This window comes from Boleophthalmus pectinirostris, unplaced genomic scaffold (assembly GCF_026225935.1).
Source record: "Boleophthalmus pectinirostris isolate CB_2022bp ecotype Guang Dong unplaced genomic scaffold, ASM2622593v1 HiC_scaffold_7, whole genome shotgun sequence".
In the NCBI taxonomy this organism is placed as follows: domain Eukaryota; kingdom Metazoa; phylum Chordata; class Actinopteri; order Gobiiformes; family Gobiidae; genus Boleophthalmus; species Boleophthalmus pectinirostris.
The window spans coordinates 10,945,645-10,970,241 of record NW_026571473.1 but is presented as its reverse complement, the minus strand read 5'-3'; the positions used below and the strand labels follow the sequence as shown (position 1 = coordinate 10,970,241).

The following is a 24,597-nucleotide window of genomic DNA, read 5'->3' as shown; positions in this document are numbered from 1 at the left end:
TAATATGGGCTCTTTAACATTCAACCATATTTAATTTTGTCAATGGCATACTAAAGTGGTACTACATTTTAAATGCACCTTTTTCTTCAACTAAATTGTGTATGTTGCATCTTTTTTCCAAATTAGGCTTTTTCTGATTTATATTATAATGTAGTTTCCTCATCATAAACATACCTGGAGTTGTGTTTTGTTTTATTTACACATGCTTAACACACAAACCCTGCATGTTTAGGCTGAGTTCTTCTCTCAAACACTCTGTTCCACCTTGTGATGTAATGTGGTAATAGAGGAAATACTCCACTGTGTTTTTAAACTCCAGACACCCCAATTAATTAATTAATCCACTTTATTTTGATTTTACAACACATTTTACAAACAAAGCAACTTCCAAAGTGCTGCACATAGGTCATAAAATGTAGACCACAAAAAGGTAAAAATGTGATCATACCAAAAGCTTAAAAAGCATGTGGGGGGGGCATAATATTCCAGGGTTTAGGTCCTGTCCCCCCTGGATTTAAGTCTCGTTTTAGGCACCACGAGCTGGATCTGTCACACATGCGAGGGAGTAAATTTGGATGAGTTTTTTTGATATTTGGATGACATACTGTGGGGCCAGTCCATTCAAGTCTTTAAAAACAAACAGTAAAATCTTAAAATCGACTCTATAACGATCTGGAAGCCAGTGCAAAGACGCTAAAATTGGAGTAACGTGCTCACGTTTTTAGGTTCCAGTTACTAGAACCATTTGTTTAGCTCAGCAGAGATTGGCAAGTCCAGGGCTGAAATCAAATGTAAAATGTAGCGGTTAACTTAAAAACTAGCACTTCATGACATCACAAGTTGGAACAGAGCTTTTTGATCTTTAGAGATGTAGACAGACTAATAAGAAAGAGCTACTCAAACATGTATGAATGAAACAAAACACAACTCTGGGCATGTTTTGAGGCGGTAGCAACATTCTAACATGGCTTACATCTCACAAGAGTCAATTTTGCATAATATAGGACCTTTTAATGTATGCTTTGCCACGCTGCCGAATCCTACTTGTATCATCGTTTAAGAAAATTCAAACAGTGGAGCCTTGATTGCAGGAGAATAAAGATTATTCAGACATGCTTGAATCACTTTAAATACAACTTTGATTGGGTAAATGAGAAGTGAAACAATTATAACATGTTTAAAAGCTTTTAAAAGTCCATTTTGCATAATTTGTCCCCTTTAACCTGCTATTTTGTGGTATCTCAATCTGCAGTCATTGGTTCATTCTTGCAGCTTGAATATAAATGTCTCCAAAGGTTACAACATTAGCATGCGGAGGCACAGTCTCATATTTTGTTGTTAACGTGCTTACAATTTCTCAGGAGTTTTCCCACCACCAGACAACTAATAGGGTGTTATATAACTTCTTGCCTTTTTCCTCCTGACAGATGCTGGCAACGCAATCATTTCTACCTAATAATTTTGGCATGACCTCCCCAAACTGACAGGCCTTGACTTTGCCTCTGCTGTTGCATCGTTCTCATTATCATTTCATGTTATACATCCAGACTGTCAATTTTGCTGCAGACATAACCCCATACCTGTTATCAAACTTTGAACTTTTTGTTTTTGACATTTTTCTAGGTTTTTTTGCACGCTCCCTCACTTGGGCCTGTCATTCTGAAGTGATGTATATTGGGAATCGAGATAATAAACAATCATAAAAACTATAGTACGTTATCTAGAGAATGTCATAACCTTAAAGCAGTATTATGACTTCCAAAAATATCCTGAATTGATTTACAATATGGTTAATAAATTAGCAGTAATAACTATAGCAGAATTTAACACTTTAGTAGTTCTGTAATCTAGTATTTCCATAAGTAGTTTACATCTATAATAAGTCATAGAAGTTATTTATTCAAGCTTCTTCAGCTCAAATCTAATCATAATACAGAAGAAATCCCCATTACCTAACAATTAATACAGTATTGACTACCTAAATGTACAGTTCATCTGTCATTTATAAGGGTGTAACAGTACACAAAAATCATGGTTCAGTACGTACCTCGGTTTTGAGGTCACAGTTCGGTTCGTTTTTAGCACAGTATGGGAACATAATGCAAAACCATTTGTGTGTTTATTAAAGCAACCATTTGTTTTAACATTATACAAATGAAAAAATAAAATAAATGTAAAATGCAGCTTGGTAATACTAATAAGTTAAATAAAATATTCTCAAATAAACAACAAATGTATGAACTATTATAAAAAAAATAATTTTTTGTTAACAGTAAACAAAACTTTTCAAAAAGTAAAGCACAGCATTAACAGTTCCAGCACAAAGTTTTACTCAGTCTTCATATTTTTGGCCAGAAAAACCAACTTGTCCAAATTGTCTGCCATACGTGCAGATCTGCTGCAGTTACAGTTTCCCCAGCAGTTGAAAATACACTTTGGTGAGGAACAGCGGAGGTTCGGTGATAGGAGAAAGTGAGGACCAGGGTGCAACGATCGCAGATTTTCGAGGATTCACATGGTTCGGAGGGACGTAGTCAAGGCGGGGGCAATTGTTGTCAAGGCGGCCTCCCTAATTATAAAGCGCTGCAGGAAACACTGCCAAGTCTTCCGTGTCGCTGCACATGTAGTGGCGGAATGTAAACTCAAACTCACACTCCACACACTGAACCGAACATCCCATACCGAAATGATTCATCACGAATACATGTACCGTTACACCCCTAATAATAAGTCATAGAAGTTATTTATTCAACCTTCTTCAGCTCAAATCTAATCATAATACAGAAAAATAAAAAAATTAAATCCCCTTTACCCAACGATAAATACAGTATTGACTACCTAAATGTTCTGTTCCATCTGTCATTTACTGAAGGATACATCAGTATAGTATTTATTGTGACAGGCTAATCCTCACTATTGATACTTTACATTGGAGGTCATCAACATTTCCTTTTGGGCAAAGCTAACCTGAGGCACTGCTCTGTCTAAAGCTCTGTTAGTCAAGTTTTTAATCTGAGCTGTTTTAACGTAATAAAGAACTACAACAGGTGAGCTCATCTGTGTGCTTTAACGTGTCCCTGTCAAATAACATTACAATAAAAACTAGATATCTGTTTTCAATGATTGCATAGATCACAAGCTCCGCAAAAATGCTGTTTAAATCCATGAGTACTTAAAACTTCTCAGGCTGTGTTTGCCAGTGTGTGCATCGTGTCACCATGTAACTGCTGTACAGTTCTCCATAGACAAACATGCTGTGCCCCCAGCGTGAAGTGAACATAAACTTCTTCGGAAATCTCTTCTATTGCCCGACAGCATTCCCCTGATAATATTAATCTTACCAAACGCATTATCTTAATTAGCCTGGGGCGCAAGAGGCAGCCCCAAACTGGCAACAGAGATTCAGATATATCTCCGGCACTGACTTCCTGTTAAGGGAGCTGACTGTTACTCTGCTGGAATTGACAAGTTAAGATAATATAGTACTTTTTCTCAAATCGCCAAGCCTTAAGAAGTTAAGTAGCATGACTCAGCCTTTTAAGTAGAGATTTGTCTTGTAAAGATGAATCAGGGGAATTGGTAAAAAAAAAAAAAAAAGTTGGACAGTTAGATTATATGTGTCCTTATTCTAGAGTGTCATCCTGCCTGTGAGGATGGTAATGGTATCAAGGGGGAAGCTGATATCAGTGGACTAAGTGGATTTAAGAACTTCAGTGTTTATAGTGGAATACTAAAAGGAAGATGTTATGTTTGTGTACATTTAAATTATGTTCTTATCTTGCTTATTTCTCCCAAAAGAGAAGTACATTTTCTATATTTATAGCATCAAGTAGTTTTTAATTCGACTAGTGGAACTACGGTTTTCTATTTTTGGGTGTCCGATAAGCATAGCAACATTCAGCATGAAGGTTTTAGGGTTAAATTAAAAACTATGGTATGTAAAATGCAACCAAATGCCTAATGCTGATTAAGGTTCTTTATGTACTTTATGTTATTATGTTGTTCAGTGGTTACCTCATCAACAACATACTCAGAATTGTGTTTTGTTTCATTCCTACGTTTGAGTAGCCCTTTATTAGTCTGTCTACATCTCGAAGGCTCAAAATGCTGTGTTCCACCTTGTGATGTCATTAAGTAGTAGTTTTCAAGTTAATTTGAAACTACCTTTTATCTTTACATCAGTGAGACTGGCCATTCCAGGACTAAACTAATCCAAAATATTCTGGTGAAGGTGTATGGAGCACTTCCTGTATTACAATGACATCACAAGGTGGAACAGTATTTTCTGTATGAGAGAAGAACATAGCTTAAATATGTAGGGTTTGTGTGTTAAACTTGACTTGAAACAAAACACAACTCCGGGTGTGTTTTTGATGAGGAACCATCATTGAATCAGAAAATGGTGTAATATTGACCCTTTAACTGAATCCTAAAAGTAATCTAGTCTAGTTTTCAACGACAACATAACCATGAGAGCTCTACCACTCTCTCACCCTATCACAATCTCATATGACATACCTTATACAGTATATTACCATACTGATATATAGGACTTTTTCATTACTTTTGCAATTTTAGTCATATATATATATACTGGAGATGGCACAATGGGCAGTTTTCAGATTCTAGAATATGATGATCATATCATACACTCAGGTGGGAGCAAGGGCTAGTTTTTCCTATTATTTACATTGGACTTTGCTATGAAATATTCAAAAGGTGAATGCATAAATGTTGAATCTAATCATTAGTAACAGTGACCAGACCCAAGAACTCACTGTATTACAACAAAAGCCGTGTCTGTATAAAAGATTATTAGCCTATTGGTGGTTTTCAGATTGTAGAGTGTGATGGTGTCTTACTCTCAGATGGTGAGGGGGGAGAGCCAGTTTTTTCTGTTGATTACATTGTACTTTGTCATGAAATACCAGAAAAGTACATTCCCAAATATGGAACCTGATCATTTCTATTAGCGAGCAGACCCAAGACCATGAAAATCTGTAGTTGATAGAGGTGTAACGATATCCAAGTGTCACGGTATGAACCTCACTGTATGATATTTATTGCGATATCGTGGAAAAGCTCACGATATGGCGAGGAGGCTCACGATTAGGGATATAACAATATCCAAATCTCTCGGTACAATATTTTCACGATATACATCTCACAGTTCAGTATTTATTGTGATATTCTGTGGAGGCTAACAAAACTATTAATATACTACTTTTTCCTCTGAAAATGCCTTGACAAGACTTTATTTTTGTAGTCTGCACTGAAATGGAGCAAAGGATCATGGTCTATGTAGTTCCTGCTGTCTTTATTTTTTTGAGCTGTATCTGCACCATAACTCTTAATTTGAGCAAAGTGACTTGTAATTTGATATATTGTTATGGTCCGATACAATATCACAACATTTTGGTTATGGTTACATCCTTAATAGTTGAACAATAATTCGTTTTACTTGCCCCCCATCTGTATTAAAAATGATTTGGCCTGTATAATGTGTGATGTCATCTGAAACTTATTTATACTGGCATCTTCATTATGACTATTATTCACAATTCTTGTCACTCTGGTCATTTTGTAGTTCTTATGGTGACCATGAATGATCCTTATTATTGACTAACTTAATAATCTTGATATCCATAGTCCACAGTGTTATTTTTAGCAGTTTTCCATTACAGCTTAATGTCTCAATTGGCCTACTGTAGAATATGAAAGTACAATGTGCATTTACCTCCAACCACCACGTCCTGTATCCTCTGCTGTCTCATATTCTTTTAATACCTTTCCTTAATTACCCCTCTCCTCATTTCACTGCATCCTCTGCTTCATCCATCACTCTCCCCCTGTGCCTTCCCTGTCCCAGCTGGAGGAGGAGGAGGTGGGCACAGAGCTTTGTAGTCAGAGCAAAATGACTGTGCACCAAACACATGTGAGAATGTCAGATTTATTTGTCCCTGTGCAGTCAGCTAAGGAAAGGTAAGGCCAGCCTGAGAGGACCTGGAGGTGTGAAACTGCACACGCACACACACACACACACACACACACGCTCGCACACACACCCCTGCACACACACAAACACAAAACACAACAACGCACTTCTCGAGATTGAGTGGTGTTGTGAGTATGTTGTAGTTAACAGTGCAGAGTGACGTGATGGACAAGGCAAGAACATAGCACTAATACGAATGTACACAGTAGTAGTAGTAGTAGTAATAGTAGTAGTAATAGCAGCAGTAGTAGCACCAACAGTAGTAGTAGTAGTAGTAGTAGTAGCAGTAGTAGCAGTAGCAGCAGTAGCAGTAGTAGCAGCAGCAGCAGCGGTAGCAGTAGCAGCAGCAGTAGTAGTAGTAGCAGCAGTAGTAGTAGTAGGAGTAGCAGCAGCAGTAGTAGTAGTAGTAGTAGTAGTAGCAGCAGCAGCAGCAGTAGTAGCAGCAGTAGCAGCAGTAGTAGTAGCAGTAGCAGCAGTAGTAGTAGTAGTAGTAGTAGTAGCAGCAGCAGTAGTAGTAGTAGCAGTAGCAGCAGTAGTAGTAGCAGCAGCAGTAGTAGTAGTAGCAGCAGTAGTAGCAGCAGTAGTAGTAGCAGCAGTAGTAGTAGTAGTAGCAGCAGTAGTAGTAGTAGTAGTAGTAGTAGCAGCAGCAGCAGCAGTAGTAGTAGTAGCAGCAGCAGTAGTAGTAGTAGTAGCAGCAGTAGCAGCAGTAGTAGTAGTAGTAGCTGTAGTAGTAGCAGCAGCAGCATCAGCAGCAGTAGCTGTAGCAGGAGAAGTAGTAGTAGTTGTGGCAGTAGAAGTAGTAGTAGTAGCAGCAGTAGCTGTGGCAGCAGTAGTAGTAGCAGCTGCAGTAGTAGTAGTAGCAGCAGTAGCAAGCAGGCAAGTTTAGTAGCACAATTCGTAGTAATTCAAAGTGCTTTAGAATAGAAATACATTAAAATCATAATGAAGATAGAGAGACATAAATTGTAGAAACAGTTATATGCACAGTAAACAGTAGTCTGGATTTAGTACAGTGTCTCAGTTCAGTTTCCAGTAGCTGCAGAACCTGAGTAGTTTAGTCACTCTGCACCAGCAGGAGGCCGGTAGTCCTCAGAGTAGATGGTTCATACACTAACATGTCACAGATGTACTTTGTAGTTGTAGCAGAGCAGTAGAGGCACAGGAAGTAGTAGTAGCAGTTGCAGTAGTAGTCATAGTAATAGTAGTAGCAGCAGTAGCAGTAGTAGTAGCACTAGTCGTAGCAGCAGCAGTAGTAGTCATTAGTAGTAGTAATAGTAGTAACAGCAGCAGTAGTAGTAGAAACAGCAGCAGTAGTAGTAGCAGTACATGTGTCTATTTTTGCGTTCTACTTTCCTTGAAGCATATTCATTTTAGAATGGAATATCTTCATTGTCTACCAAGGTTCAAATTCATCTCTGACTCCCCACCACATAAAAAGAACACAAGGACAACGTAAACAGAAACAGTATTAGTCCTGGTAACCGTCTGTATGTGACATTGGAGTAGTGTTTTATCCTTTATGTAATCAGAGTAAATAAAGTACATACATATTTATCTATCCTTACAATCACAATAAAACATTCATTATTTAATACTAAGATAAAGTACGAGTAACTGTTGTTTTTCTCTCACCTTTTCTCCTTTTTTGTGGGGGTGGTTCTCGTGGAGATTGATAAGTTTTCTATATGCCATACTGTCGAACATTGCATTAAAGTCAACACATCTCTATGGAGACAAGCAGCTGGTGGGTCATCACTAGAAAAGTTGTGTAGTGCCCCTTTAACTTTAGTCAGAGGATGTTTACATTAGTTACATTTGTTTTCTTGGATTCAGTTGAGGCAGTTATGTCTACAAGAATTCCACACTATGTAAAATGATTTTGAGCTTCCTGAAAAAAAAAAAAAGATGTAAAATAAAGTATATAAGAATACTGCATTAGGTCAGTTATGGCTATTGTATCTATTAGTGTTTGTGTTAGCCTGCTTTCTTTCACTTCACTTCTCCCCTTACACTAGTGTGACCTTGTGGACTACATAAAGAGCTTCATATTTCTGACTCATGGTTCCCCTGTGCTCCATAACCCGCCCTGTGTACCTCTGCTCTGAACAGGACTCTCACCTGGAACAGTGCTCTCAGCTGCTGCTGTCTGCTGAGTAAAAATAGAACCTCTTGATCAGGTCTCATTTTGGGCTGTTTCAAACCCCAATGATGGCGTAGCAAAGACGCTACATTAGTCTCGTCATTAGTGCTGTATTCTATGATTTATGTATTTCTGTTGATCTTCTTTTTAATCTTAAGTATTGCGTATTCATTGCGCAGTTGTCCTATTATTTTATGATGCAATTTGTAGAAACATGCTGCTTGTGTCCTTGAAAACAGGATACTTGTTATTATTATATTAGAGGTGTAGTGGTCTATCAGTTAGAGATCGACAGATATGGGTTTTCTCATGGCCGATGCCGATACTGATTGTGTTGAATCCAAATCAATCATTGGCTAATGATCTCTGTCGATATTTTTGGGCCGATATATAGGCCTGATATTGATTATTTTTCTTAAATTATGTAATTTAACTAAATAAAACTAAAAACTCTGCATGACTTTTTTTTCTTACCTCAATCCTTAAACAGAGCTGTGCAGTCACATTAATGCTGTTATCTTGTTGTACTCCAGTGTTCAAATAAAGCTTCATGGGTAATTTTAGAGAGCAAGTCGTATAAAAAAACAAAATATCAGCCTGTGCAGAAGATGTAAAGCCAATAAGCCATATGCTAAAAGTGCAAATATCAGCGTGATCTATCAGTCAAACTATCTCCACTGTCATTGTGCTATACTCTCTAGTGCTGGTGTAATCCCTCCATCGTCTCAGTCGTCTAGGGCGTCTTGCGTTTTTTGCAAAGCTGCAAGAATCTGGTGTTGACATTGCTTGTCTTTAGTGTTCAGGTGTCTTATGCTCTGGATGTGTGTCCAGGGTGTCCGGCGTCTGGTGCTGGAAAAGCTCAACTTTTGGCATTGGACACACCACATCAAACAATCAGGCACTAAGACCCGAGAGCCACAAACACCATAACAATCACATGTACAAAGAATCATTAGTGGAGCATAAATATATATATATGCCGATAGCCTTTTCTGATGGGTTTTATGTAAAAAATACACTAAAGCCACTTCTCGATCGGGGAAACAAGGCACAGCGGACGCCCTGAACATGCATTAAGTATTTTTCTCCAATGTTCCTCCACAGCGTCCAAGCTTAAGAAGGTCACATGTCTTGTTTGTCAGTTTGTGAATAATATTAGATTTAAATAGCTAACTCTACTGTACTTTGTGTCTTCTTGTGTAGGTAAAAGTCCGTACCTGATGTTCACTAACCGTCATGAGATCCGACGCATTGACCTTCTGAAGAGCGAGTATTCTCAGGTGGTGCCCACACTGAAGAATGCTGTGGCTCTGGACGTGGACGTGGCCTCCAACAAGATGTTCTGGTGTGACCTCTACCACCGCAAGATCTACAGGTAAGAAACAGAAATATAATAGAATGCATACATATATTCATGTGTGTATTCATGGGTTTTAAGTTATGGCAATACTCGTCAAATGATCGTCATTTATTCAGAACAAAAACTAGAACTTTTTTACCTCAGAAACATACGTGTTTAATGCTTCTCTTGTTAATTCTACAGAAATATACTGTTTCTCCTCCATTGTATTACTCAAAAAATTCTGTTTTGACATCAACAAACTATGTGGTTCTCTGATTGGTTAATCTGCCTGTCAATCACGGCCATTGGAAATTGGTCAGACAAGATATGACTCCAGACCCAAACATATTAAGTGTCAAAATCATATGGTTTTAGCTGGAATTTTAGTTGCAGTAGTAGTTTATTTTTGTTTGTGAATCAAATTAAGAACATAGATCTGAACATAAATTGTTGTTCTCCTTTTAAATCTTTCTGCCCACTATATTAGATCACTGTGAACAGCGTATTTTTACATGCTTATTCTTCTGAAGCACTGTGGTATCATTTTTCATGTCCACTTTCTCACTGCACTCATTCAGTCCATTGTTATTTTTACAAACTGGTTATAAAAAGCCCCCCGCTCTGGGTTAATGGAGTGTGTAAGTGCACGGATCAGGACTTTTGAAGGACTAACAGCATCCTCCCAATACACTCCCTATGTCTGTCACTCCCCCTTTTGGACATCTATCTTATCTCCCCTACCTGTCCCCCACCTGCGGGCCTGTGGCATCACTTTGACAGGGAAAACGTGGCCAAGTTTGTCCTTCACACATCCGCTTATATAGAGATCGTGTATGGGCGTGTGTTAGCCGGTTAGATAACAGGCACTGGGAGGGGTTTGAGTCATTACATCTGAGGCCATATGCTACAGAGTTTTACCGCATCAGTAATCACAATCATCGCTCATCTGCACGCATACGCAACTTTGCATGAACACAGACGGATGGAGCTGGAGGGACGGTGACAGAGGAAGGACAAATGGAGTTGGTGGTCTCAATTAGCGTGCTGTGAATGTTAAGTCTAAAGTACCAAACTTTTTTCTTAGAAGTTAGTAAATTAACTTTTCCCCCCTCAGGAAGTGCATTAATAGTGTGATACATCAGCTGGTTTCATTTCGTGGAAACCGCCTGACCTTGCAGCATTAGGATTCGCTTGCTTGACGGTAGGCGGGTACTTTTTTATTTTTTTTTAAACCCATTGCTGTTATTTGGTCGTGACATATGTAATTCACCGGAACACTCAGTGGTATCAAGTAATTGCCGGCTTCACAAATCTCCGCTGATTGGCCAGTGTGAGGTCTACAACTTCTGGGGTTCTTGCAAACAGTAGGGGTGTAACGATATCCAAGTCTCACGATACGATATTGTCACGGTATGAACTTCACGGTGCGGTATTTATTGCAGTATCGTGGGAAAGCTCATGATATGGTGGGAAGGCTCACGATTAGAGATGTAAAATATCCAAATCTCTCAATACGATATTTTCATGACAAACATCTCACGGCATGATATTTATTGCAATATTTTGTGGAGGTTAACAAAATTGAATCTGCTACTTTTTCCTCTTAAAATGTCTTGACAAGACTTAATCCAAAGAACTACAACTTAAAAGTGCTTGGAACTGTTATTTCTTCTTGTAGTCTGCACTGAAATGCAGCAAAGGATCATGGTCTATGTAGTTCCCTCTGTCTTTTTTTAGCTATTGCTGCACCATAGCTCTTAATTTAAGCAAAGAGACTTGTAATTCGATTTATTGTGATATTATTCTGAGAACTTTGATGATGCAATATCACAATATTTCGGTTATTGTTACATCCATAGTAAACCATCTAGTGTATTCTGATTCCTGACCTAGTCGCTGGAGAGAAATGAAACTGAGTGGCTCCAGCCTGGCTAGTGCATTGATGCTTTGCAGTGACATCAGAGTGAAGGTATTATACATGCAGTATGTCTGTGGTAGAGTGTTCAGCAGTTACCAAGTAGATGCAGGGCACACATTGGCAAACGCTGTCCAAAAAGTTTTAACATAGTCTGAAAACTGAAGAAAAAATACAAAATAGGCTCTGTTAATTTTACGTCACAAACCAGGAAGACGTTTGGAAAGATGCAATTACAACTTCTGGTGTAGTTACTGACCGACTGTGATAAAACCCATTGAAGTAAATGCGATCAGAGGTAAAATGAAGACTGCATACGTATGTGCTGTTTGGAATCATCTAGAATGTGGCGCCCTCATCTCTTCTAATCACATGTACCCAGTGCGCTCAGAGTTAAGTGTCAGTGGGAAAATTTTGAATACTGATTTTTGTTTGTAATTGTTGATTAGCTGAACATAACGGAACGCTACAGTGACATGTAGATAAAGAAAACTGCTCATTTTTCCTAGATTTTGTCAGACTTATTTACCACAAACAGAGCCCTCCGGAAGTTGTACTCGCATCTTTACAAACATCTTCCTGGTTTGTAAAGTAAGCGTGAATAGAACTTATTAATTTAAACAACACATTTTCGGGTTCTGTTTCGGTGTTGAGTCAGTTTTTTCCTGTCTGATTGTGTTCAAATAAAGATCAGATTAAAGTCTAACAAAGATTCAGACAGAGCAGAGCCTACAGTTAGCATCACAACCCCAGTGAACGGTGCAAAGTATCAGTTCTCAAAGCAGAACTCCTACGTGGTGTCTTGATCGAATTATAAACCATTTTATCTTTGCAAATCACTAGCTGGTGTTTTGGGATGAGAGCTGACTGGCCGTGCAGGGGTGGTCCACTCTGCTTCTCTTTTCTGTCTGAAAAATCTGCTCCAAAGATGTTAGTGGCAACAATTCATGCACAAGGACTAGTAAAGGACATGAGAGAGTGGTTTTCAGGTCTCTTGTGGCTATGGTGTTAGAACTGATTATTCGAGAACATAAACTTGGACTGAAATTTCTTACTTTGAATTTGATGACTGCGTTTGACCCAACCCTCAAGCCATGATTCCCAGGATGTGACGTGGCTGGAGTAGGAGCGGCTCATCATTTTGTACATAATCTTTTTGAAGAATAACCAATTGAGGGATTAGTCTATTACATTTTGTTGGGGGGAACCATAGACTGAAGTGGACTAAGGGAGTGTGACATCGTTCGGCTCCAGTCAAACGAAGGTCACAAGACTAGCAGTTATAGGAGCAAATTTGGAGCCAGGTCCGTATTAGGAATAGCAATTGATTTACGGATAAAGTAGCGAAATAAAAACACCAGGATCATGTAGAGCGGGGTAGTACGAACACTTTAAAAACCAAAATGAGGAGCCTGACAGCGACAGGTACGAGGAGAGTGGCAACATTTTTCCAATTCGAAGTGAATTGGAGCCGGAGTCAATGGAGCCAGAAATGCCCTCATGCCCTCTTCCTATTTGGAAAGGTTTAGCTCTGGCCATTTAGTCTACCTGAGAAACTAGTATTTTGGTAATCCATGAAGCTCCACTGTGTTTTTAAAGTCCATACACCCCTTTACCAGACTTACTGTACTATTTCACTGCTCTGAAATTAGTTTTACGGCTCTTGTAATATCATGGGCAGTGTTGGGAAGGTTACTTTTAAAATGTATTCCCCTACAGATTACAGATTACATACCCCAAAATGTAGTTTGTAACGTAATCCATGAAGTTACTTAAGGTGAGTAACGTAATCTGAATACTTTCGATTACTTGATATTGTCATGTTTTTTAAAGCTACATGAATGCAGCGACCACATCCTGAAAATTCTTGTTTGTTCTCTTTAAATTGGCTGTTGAGCCAATAAGCAAATGTTTACCGTAAAGTAGCAAAGACTAGGATATCTTAACATAAGATGTTTTGTCCTGGTTTTAGTTCCTAGTTTAGTCCTGGTTTAGTCCTGGTTTAGACCTAGTTTTAGTCCTGGTTTAGACCTAGTTTGATCCTGGTTTAGTACTGGTTTTAGTCCTGGTTTAGACCTAGTTTGGTCCTGGTTTAGTCCTTTTTTAGTCCTGGTTTTAGTCCTGGTTTAGACCTAGTTTAGACCTGGTTTTAGTCCTGGTTTAGACCTAGTTTAGTCCTGGTTTAGTCCTGGTTTAGACCTAGTTTTAGTCCTGGTTTAGACCTAGTTTGATCCTGGTTTAGTACTGGTTTTAGTCCTGGTTTAGACCTAGTTTGGTCCTGGTTTAGTCCTTTTTTAGTCCTGGTTTTAGTCCTGGTTTTAGTCCTGGTTTAGACCTAGTTTGGTCCTGGTTTAGTCCTGGTTTTAGTACTGGTTTTAGTCCTGGTTTAGACCTGGTTTTAGTCTTAGTTTAGAGCTGGTTTAGTCCTGGTTTTAGTTCTAGTTTAGAGGCGCACAGTAGACCGGCAATGTTTACGCAGTACGGAAGGAGATGTGGGATTTAGCCCAAAACATGAAAATGTGACCGCCATGTAATCCATTTATTTCAACAAAGTAACTGTAATCCAATTACCACTCACAGAAACAGTAACTGTAACTGAATACAGTTACTCATAATTTGTACTCTGATTACATAACTCCGGTACATGTAATCTGTTACTCTCCAACACTGATCATGGAGGATGTGCTTTGACCTATTCTGTCTGCATTAGGCCCATAACATGTTTAAATTATGCCTAGTTATTCAACTTGCATTACTAGGGTGGCCACCAGACGTACCTATTTACCTGGGACAGTCCCAGTTTTGAGCTCTGTGTCCCCTGTCCCAGCTGATTTTTCCAAAACCAGTGATTTGTCCCATTTTTATAAAAGAAATGTCCCAGGTGTCCCTATTTTTGATCAATTTGATCCCTGCCAACAGTAAAGAGAGACATAAATTGTAATTTGTTTAGGTAAAATATTTTTTTAAAATCTGCTTAAAAAACTAAAATGTACTTATAAAGTCATGGCATATTTATATAAGTGTTAGAAATGCATTTTTTTCTTTATAAATGTCTTGACAAAATCTTAGTGTGAATCATTACGGTTAGAACAGAAAGATTTAAGATTTAAAAGTGATTAATAACAGTTATTTTGTCTGTACTGAAATGGAAGGATCATGTTCTACGTAGCTCCCTCTGTTTTACTGTATTGTACTGTATATTACTGTAGTACATTTGAGGATACCATCTCACAGTACTTCAGTTAGAATCAAAGTAATAAATAGAGAAGTGGGACGGACATGTTCCAGTTCGTTCCTGTAAAATTCAGCACCGCACTGATCAACTGTAACTAGAAAAGTATTTTCTAAAAACATATATATTTTTAGGAGACGCATCGAGTCTTAAGTCACAGGCCTCAAGTCTGAGTCAAGTCCAACTCACTACTTGCAAGCCCCCACCTCTGGTCTCTGCATAACAATTTTCCATAATTACACACTCGTATTACGGTTTTATTATTACTAACCACTATAAAAAAGTGATGTCCCAGTTTTTTATTCTGAAACACTGGTCACCCTACAACAAATTTACTGTATTATAATTTAGTTGATTATAGGCTACTGCGTGTGCTTTTCTAAGTGTCACGGTGACCTCCACGCTCTTTCCTTGACAGTAAACTTCCCATCATGCACTTGCAGCCTTCCCTGCTCATACATGGGGATTAACATGCAGCCGGTTAGCCACTTGTTAACTCTTCCCCCATGATGAAGATGTCCGCTGCAAACAATAATACACTCAATTAAAGATGCAATCTGTTCCCTTCGTTTGGGCTCATCTGTCTCTGCCTCATTCTGCCCTCCATCCCTCCATCTTTCTCGCTCCATCCCTCCATCTCCGTTGGCCCCAGAGCCGGTGAATAATGGTTATGTCATCTGTGGTGGCTTCTCCTGGTGACCGTTGGTTTGAAGTAATGACTCCCACAAGAAAAAAAGAACATTGTTTTCTTATAACGCACTTCTTAACCGGTTGACTGAATTGAACTAAGTTGTGTTATTAATTACAGAACAGTGGAATGTAAAAAATAATGTTCCAGAGACGTTTATAATTATTTATGCAGCCAGTACTGGGACTAAACTGTTCTGATGGCTGCTCTTATTACTTCTACAATCAAATATATTGATACTTTGCAGTGAAATCATGCTGGGGGGGTGTTCTAAACATTACTCCATTAGAGATACATGTAGCAGTTACCATGGTGACGGAAAACAGTGTTAAGAAAAAAGTTCTGAGGTCTGAACACTTAAGAAAAAGTACAAAATGCATGTAAACAAAACACTTTCAGGAGCCTGTGATCAGTACAAGTGCTCATGGTCCGGTTTAGGTGTATGATTTTCTTGTGACTATAATTTTATGGGTGGTAGCCTTTTCGTAACCACGCAAATCATCTCGCCTGTTGTAGTTCCACCTAAGCCAGTTTTTTCTGGTTTAAATTGTGTTAAAATAAAGCTCAGATTTAGTCGAACAGTGATTAAGAGAGCTTTTAATAGAACAGTGCTTTCAGTTTAGCTTCACACCCCCAGTGAATGTTGATTTACATCAGCTACAAAATATAAATACAAATCTTCTACCTATGGGGATTATACCGTAGGGTGACCAGACATCCTTATTTACCCGGGACAGTCCCAGTTTTGAGTCCTGTGTCCTCTGTCCTAGCAGATTTATACAAAACCAGTGATTTGTCCCAGTTTTCTCTCCAGCAACTAGATCAGGAATTGGAATACACTAGATGGTTTGTAAGAACCCCAGATGATGTAGACCACGCACCAGCCAATCTGCGAAGAGCTGTGAAGCCATCACGTCAAACTCAAGTACCTGTCTGGGTCCTTTTTGTGGTACAGCACAACAGTAAACAAAGTGGTCGAGATTGTGTTGGCAACGATTCCCGAGATCGAGGATTTAAAGCCGGAACAAATACAAACTTCGTATTGTTTATTGCACCTTTAATTCGCAAGTTCACCTCGCAGAAACGACAATCATCACTGACTTTGTTTGCTGTTGTGCCGGCAATTACTTGGACACCACTGACCGTTCTGGGGCATTAACGTACGTCACAACCAAATAGCAGTGACTGGTTAAATAAAAAAGTGCCCGCCTACCGTTGACCAAACAAATCACAGTGCTGCAAGGTCAGACAGTTTCCATGAAGTGAAACTGGCTGATGAATCAGGCTACAAGAAATGTCCCAGGTGTCCCTATTTTTGACCAGTTTGATCTAAACCAGGACTAAACTAACCCTAAACCATGACTAAAACAGGACTATGACAATTTTTTGACTAATCTGATCACCACCAATAGTAAAGAGGAGCAGAAAACCATGTTTGCGAATGACCATAAAGCAAAAAAAAAAAAAAATGCGGCATCTGAAGCCCCTCAGATTATGACTGACACGAGAATGCACAATCTTCCATGCTCTTTTCATCATTTTGTTTAGACCAGACATCCCAACCCAGATGTGTCCCAGTTTTGAATTTTGAAAATCTGATCACCCTGTTATAGAAGATTAAATAAAATCTACAAACATAGGCTACATTTATTATCACGGTTGACAATGATAATCCTTTCTGTCAGTAGCAGCACTGCCTTTATGTTCTAGCGCAGAGAACATCAAAGTACATCTCATCCTATTCATTACGGAATCATATATGCCACAAAATCACCACCACACTAATGTATTTTTTGATTCAGATTGCTTAGTGGCTTAAAATAGTGCAGTTTTCATCAAGTAACACAGCTTTGGACAATAATCAGTTACAGTTGTATGTACCATTAAAAAAAGAAAAGAAAATGCTGAATGTCTCTCCCTCTTTGTCATCCTCATTTCAATCTGTCATGTTCAATTCAATCCAGTGGCATTTCGAGGATTAAAATGCTATAATATTTACTTTTTGTTGTTAATGGATTCTTTTTTCATCTTTCTAAAACCCATGAACAGACTAAAAAAAACGACTTTGAAACAAAATAATTACATCTTTGCAAATAGTAGTGGTATATTAGTGCACAGAAGACTAACGCAAGGGAACGTACCCATTATTTTACTTTTTAATCATGAGTATAGACAGCCCGTTCTTAAACCACACTAGAGAAATAGCCTGAATTAGCATCACTGTGAAACAAAAGACCAGCTTTGTCCCCATAGAGCAACATGTCTGTGATGGCAAGTGCTAACACAGCCAATTAACTGCACAATCTGCCTCTCTGCCTGGCTAATCCATCTCCCCCCACCTCAGCTTAAGCACTATTCTTAATAAAAGCACCTTCTCCATCTGCACCCCCTCCTGTTTAATCACACCGAGAACAGGTATATTTCAGCATTCGTCTTTTAAAGCTCTGTTTGTTGGGAGTAAGATGTTACGAGTAGCACATAATGGGAAAAGAGATGCAAAATGGAGGGAGAGATGAAAGAGAGGAAGGAGAGGAGAGGAGAGGGAGAGGTTGTGTTTGTGAGGGGCTGATACAGAAAGACAGGCTGTTGTGTTCAGTGGAGCCGCCAGCTGTTACTGAGAAACTGTGGTGTACCTGAAAAAATGCAGCGCACGTCAAAGGGTTATACGTTGAAATCTTTGGAGAGAAATAGAAAATGGCATAGAAACCTAATCTGTGTATCATTTGTTCATTTGTTTTTCAAAATAAAACCAAAAATAAGAAAATTGAAAAAAACTACAATTTTCTTCTTTATTTGTCTCCAAAACTTAAATGTATATAGTAAGAAAGCTTTCAGAAATATTCGTGTGCATAGGATTGAAATCGCTGCACACTTGGCTGTAGTTGAACATAAAATAAACATCCGTAAACTCTCCAATGAGTCCTATATTTTATCCATCAGAATACGAATTGAAAAGTTACAACATCAAGAATTACAAACACGAAATTAAAATTGCACGATTTACGCCTTCAGTATGAATATGAATTCACAAATGCAACTTTACTGTCAAAAATACATCATCACTTCACAGACATTATTTATTGAGCAGAAGAAACACTGATCAAGATGCCGTGGCATACGGACTGAACCAGGACTAAACCAGGACTAAAGCAGGAGGACTAAACCAGGACTAAACCAGAACTAAACCAGAACTAAACCAGGTCTAAACCAGGACTGCGTGTCCTTGAGGTGCGCACGCATAGAAAGGACCGGCACAGAGCTCCACGCCACACAGGGCTAAGTGCAGCCATCACCCGATCACGCTTTGCGGACACCCTGCTCTGTGGGCTCAGGGTTCTCCCTCTCTCTCTCAAGTCCAAGATTAGTCCGGGTTTAGTCCTGGTTTAGTCCTGGTTTAGTCCTGGTTTAGTCCTGCTTTAGTCCTGTTTTAAACCTGGCTTAGACCTGGTTTAGTCCTGGTTTAGTCCTGGTTTAGTCCTGGTTTAGACCTGGTTTAGACCTGGTTTAGACCTGGTTTAGACCTGGTTAAGTCCTGGTTCAGTCCATATGCGTCACAAAAGTCCGGCATTGCAGTTTAAGTCACAGAAACGGGAAACGGCCGTTATTTTTCCATTATTCATTTAAACACAAAATCGAAAACAAAACAAAAAAGAATCATTATCTGTTTTTTTCATTTTGGTTTTGGAGACAAATAATGACGAAAATTTTTGTTTTTTAATTTTCTTATTTTTGGTTTTATTTTGAAAAACTAATGAAAGAATGATACATGGATTAAATCGGAATTTATAACCCGTGCATCGTGTTTGTTTAAAATTGAAAAAAATAAATAAAATATGGAAAGAAAGAAAAAGAAATTACTAATTAATTTGGATATTCCCAATTTTGAGTATATTTTGTTGTGAAGGACAGCCCGCATGTTGACTATTAAACTGACTTTAGTTAAATTAGTTGAGTCTGAAAATCTCCCAGTGTTCCTTGTGTACACTGTGTTCTGTATTTATCTTTTTGGTATGTTATTATTTCTTTTCTAAGTATTAATTTGCTTGTATTTTCTCTCTCTCTCCATTTTTTTCATCACAACAAGTGTGAAAACAAAGTGTACTTTAACTTTAGTACTTGAACCATGTTTAAACTGTTTATTTAACCCCTGTTTGAAACTAGGTCACTTTTTGCACCTGGTATGAAAATGTTTCCACCACAAGGTCTAACATGCTCCTCTCTCTCTCTCTCTTTTTCTGCTTCCCTCTCTCACAACCTTCTCTCTCTCCCTCCTTCTCTTTCTCTCCCTCTCACACTCTCTCCCTTACTCCATCTTTTGCACACTCCCTTCCCCTCTCCCCTCCTCTTTTTCTGTCTCCTCTGTCGTTCACTCTCACTCTTTCCTTTCACTGTACCTCTCCCTCTCTCTTCCTCCCTCACTCCCTCTTTCTGTCCATCCTTCCTCCTTTTCTCTCCTTCCCTCACGTCTTCTTTCCCTTCCTTCTCTCTTTCTAACTCTCTCTGTGTCTCTCTTCCCCTTCTCCTCGCTTGTCTCTCTCTCTCCATATATCATTCTCTGTCTTAATCTCTCTCTCACTCTCCCTCTGTCTGTCCTTTTCACTCTTTTCTTCAACTGTATCTCCTCTCCTCTCTTCCTCCCTCTATCTTCCTCTCTGTGTCTTAATCTCTCTCTTTGTCTCTTCCTCTCTCTCTCTTCACCTCTCTTCCCCCCTTCCTCTTCCTCTCTGTCAATATCTCTCTCCTTCTCTTGCTCCTTCCCTCTCTCTCTCTCTCTCTCTTCCTCTCTGTGTTTTAATCTCTCTCTCTCCCTCTCTCTTTTCCCCTCTTCCTCTCTGCGTCTTAATTTCTCTCTCTCTGTCTCTTTCTCTCTCCTCTCTCTCCCTCCTTCTCTCTTCTCCTGTCTTCCTCTCTCTCTTCCTCTCTGTGTCTTAATCTCTCTCTCCTTCTCTCTCCTCTCTCTTCACCTCTCTTCCTCCCTTTCTCTTCCTCTCTGTGTTTTAATCTCTCTCTCCCTGTCTCTTTCTCCCTCCTTTCTGTGTCACTTTCTCACTTCCTTTCCCCCTCTTTCTTTCTCTCCTTCTCTCCGTCCACAGCGCGTACATCAACAGAGCCAGTGAATCATCCGAACAGGTGACGCTGATCGACTCGCTGCACTCCCCGGAAGGCCTCGCCGTCGACTGGGTCCACAAGAACATCTACTGGACCGACTCCGGCAACAAGAGCATCTCCGTGGCAACCGTCGACGGGCGAAAGAGGCGGGTCCTGATCGCCACAGAGCTGAGCGAGCCGAGGGCCATAGCCGTCGACCCCCAGCACGGGTGAGGGAGCAGAGGAGTGAAGAGAAAGTGGAGTTTTGATTTGAAAAAGTAGAGTGTGAAAGGCAGGCCATGACTAAAACATGACAGAAGTTGTATCGCTCAAATGATTGTAGAGACGAATTGGAGAAAGAATTTAAAAGAGCTTTTCCACGCTAAAGAAAGATGGAAATACGTGCTTTTGCAAGGCTCGAAATCCACAGTTATGCTGCATGTCACAGATTATAACAAGTACATCTGTTGTCATTTAAGAAAGAATTCCGTTCATACATCCCACTGAGATGTGAAGTGAATAGGCTGCTCTGAAAACTCACAACAACTTTATTGTCATCTGAGGTCAATTTGAGAGAACATCGTCAAAGATTTTCTCAAAGATAACATTAAAAAGGTATAAAAAATAACTCTCAGTTTAACCTGCTCAGTCCCAAAACACTACAAATAAAAGTAAACCCATAAAATAGCTATAAATACATAAAAAACAGAAAATAATATTCTGTATTTTTCAGACTATAAGGCGCAATGTAGAATGCTCCAAAGATGTTAGTGGCAACAATCAGTAATGTAGAATTCTCTTGTTTATTTTCATACCGGATTATAAGGCGCATTAAGCGAAACAAACAAACGACACTTGAGACTGATCCTTTAGCCCAGGCGTCCACGATCCCTCGGCAGATCGTGGCGTAACTCGCCGGGCGTTGCCTCTCTGTCTTGGTGAATGTGTATTACTCCGCAAGGTTCCTGATTACTGTAGCCGTAATGCTCTGACAATCCATCGCAGTAGAGCCCTGCACTCCTGCGGGACCTGACGCAAAACAGTGCGGCACGGGACACATTTTGAAAGCTCATTGCGGGCAGAAGCAGGACTGCAAAATGCGAAAGTGTAAAGTAAAATATACAAATGATTCATGTATGCCTATCATACATCATTTGTGCTGGATATTTTATTTGGCATTAATAAAAACATTTTAAGCAGCCTAAACTTACGGACATGATCTAATCTCGCACACATTTTAGACAATTCCTTTCCGCTTCTCCATGTTTGATAGAGATTAAGAAAGTGAACGGCCCCATCTTGCAAGCGGGAGTGGGACAGCACAATGCAGAGACGGACAGGAGCTGGACTGAACAGTCTGTCCCGCGCAGACCTCCACTTTGTAGTAGAGCCCTGAAAATGAACGTTGCAATCTTGCAGGATTTGCGGGTGGGGGTGGGACAAAATATTGTAGATGCGGGTGGGAGCGGGAATGAAAATGACAATTCTTTGCGGGAGCGGGACTGCAAAATGCAAGTGTATGCGGGAGCTGGAATAAAAATTCTGTCCCTCGCAGACCTCCATTTCGTAGCTTACCAAAGTCGTTCTAAAACATTTTGACAGATTTTTGAGCTCCGTGTACCACATAAAATCAGTCCAAGGTCAGTGCGCACAGAAGAAATACAAAAAGTGCACCGGATTATAAGACACACTGTCAATTTTTGAGATAATTAAAGGATTTTAAGTGCACCTTATAATCCAAAAAATATGTTCCATGTTTTGTTTTGTTTTTTACATTGAAATCTTTCTTATTTTTGAAGCAATCTGAATAACTTTGTGTAGAAATCATGCATGCCTTGCCTTGCTTTGTACAAATTTAAAAAGCCGATTTGAAGCAATAGATGTTTTAGATTCTTGTTATTCATTGCTGGAGATTGATTCATAAATATCTCATAGCAATTTTCTAATTACTAAAGTGACACATATTCATTGTTTACAAGAAAATAGTCTTATTGTGTTATGTTTTACAGTGATTGGAGACTCATGTATACAAGAAATCCAAGCCTTTCTTTACTAACGCTTGCATCAAGTGAATTAAAATACATAGAATAGTACTTTATGCGAGGTTTAAAGGTGCATTGTGTAACTTTTCCTCAAGAAGATGTCATTGCTTTGTCTGGAATTTTTCACAGTATGGCATTAAACCTTTCTATCTTCATGGAGACCAAACCAGATCGAGTTACAGGTCAGATCTGCGGAGAGGCGACCTCGCTCACGGTCACAATGCTTGTTTTTCTAGGTATTTTTGAGCTATAAAACCACCTGTAATAGAATAAATATAAGGTAGAGATGTTTAATGTCATACTGTGGAACATTCCAGGCAAAGCAATGACATATCCATAGAAATAAGCAGGTGATGGACTCCCAACCAAAAAAAAAACCTTTAAAAGAAGTGCACGTAGGCCTAATTCTCATGTGTTGTGATTGTGTTTGCACAGGTTCATGTACTGGTCGGACTGGGGAGATCACGCTAAAATCGAAAAAGCCGGGATGAACGGAGTGGACCGGCAGATTCTGGTGTCGCAGCACATCGAGTGGCCCAATGGCATCACGCTGGGTAAGGACACAACAAGGAAGGGCATCTGAGAATATAGAGCAAGGTTAAGTTTGTAGACCAAGTATTGTATAGAATGGTTTATCCTTGGAAAAGAGTCTGGGATGGCTGGGTTTGTGTGGGATCTATATGATTGATTGATTTGACTATTATGATGTAAAGGCATGTTCTGAAGGTCACATATGCTTCCACATTATTAAACATGTTCAGCTGTTCAAGTTTGTCCATGTGGTAGAGGAAGGTCAGTTCAACAATGCAGCTTGACTTGAATTTTAAAGAATAACGTTGGGGTAACTGGATTTACTGTAGATTTTGGATATGTTCACACTTGCACACACATCAAAATCCAGGTTAAACTAGGACTAAACTAAAATCAAACCCGAATTCAACCAAGACTGAATCAGGATTAGAACGAAACCTCCAAACAAATCTATATCAGGACTAAACTGGGCTCAAGCCAGGACTGAACCAGGGCAACTTGACTTTATTTGGTTCTAAATTAATCCATTCTAGGCCTGATGTGGCATGATCCTAGACTGTTTATATCATTGTTTCCCAAAGACTGGATCGTGACCCTCAGGTGGGCCGCAAAAGATTTTTGGGGGGGTTCGCCTTGTCTTGATCTGCATGTAGGTCTGCAATATACAGTTCTGACACATGAGAGAACGAATATATTATCATCATTCTGGATAAGCATTTTGTCAGAATATCCTGTCCTCAGTTGGGCCAGTTTTTCTATCTTTATTCCTTTCACTACTACATATATGTGTGAATTGGGATTTTTTGTGCTCACAAAAATGAAAATAAAGCACAGAAACAGACTGAATGCTGCACCTGATCTGCTGTTGTGCTCTCCTCCTGCACCTATCTCATTAGACGTATTGAAATGTTAAGACATGTTTTGTATCATTTCTAATCTTTTTTGTAATTATTATATTGACTATTTTGCTCCAGTATTGCTGGTTCAATTGAATGTTGAAAAGAAAAAGAAATGGGCTACATTTAATGTCCAAATAGGTGACGTGTGAATACCGTTTATTGCTGCTTCAATTAGATTTTCATTGTTTAAAACTTGAGTAATACTAATTGTTCAGAGACACGATCAGTCAGTCAACAATCAAATATCCTCATTAATGTTCAATAATGGTCAAATCCACCTTTATTTTGTGATTTAAGAATAATGTCTATTGACTTGGGTCACGAAGGTTTGTGACTTTTTAAATATGGGTCCCCAGAAAAAAAATATTGTAATATTGAGGCCGCTCTCTCTGGAACTGCTGCACTGAGCCTCATAATTATGGCCCATTCGTATTAACTCGCTCTATATGATCCTGGTGTTTTTTCAGCTATTTTGTCCGTAAAAAATTCCTATTCATAATATAGAGCCTTAGTCCACGTTAGAGGACTGGTCCTGTTCTACTCCTGTTTTAGTCATGATTTAGTTCAGTTTAGTTTTAGGTTAAGTCCATTTTTAGTCTCAATTTTGATGTGATGAACTTGTGAACATCAACATTCCCTGGGTGCGTGAAGCTACCTGTAGGCACTGTTCTGTCTGAAGCTCTGCTATTCAAGTTACACAAAAATTTGTGCTTTGTTTTAACACA

General features: G+C 39.1%; 1 protein-coding gene across 5 annotated transcripts in view; it reads left to right on the top strand.

Moving 5' to 3' along the window:
• Nucleotides 1–24,597, top strand: part of lrp8 (low density lipoprotein receptor-related protein 8, apolipoprotein e receptor) — a 405,138-nt gene that overhangs the window by 312,913 nt on the left and 67,628 nt on the right. For all 5 annotated transcript variants that reach the window (XM_055164423.1, XM_055164422.1, XM_055164421.1 and 2 more), the window contains exons 10-12: nt 9,339–9,510; nt 20,406–20,630; nt 22,878–22,996. In XM_055164423.1, coding sequence (XP_055020398.1) covers nt 9,339–9,510; nt 20,406–20,630; nt 22,878–22,996 — 516 coding nt within the window. The remainder of the gene's footprint in view (nt 1–9,338; nt 9,511–20,405; nt 20,631–22,877; nt 22,997–24,597) is intronic.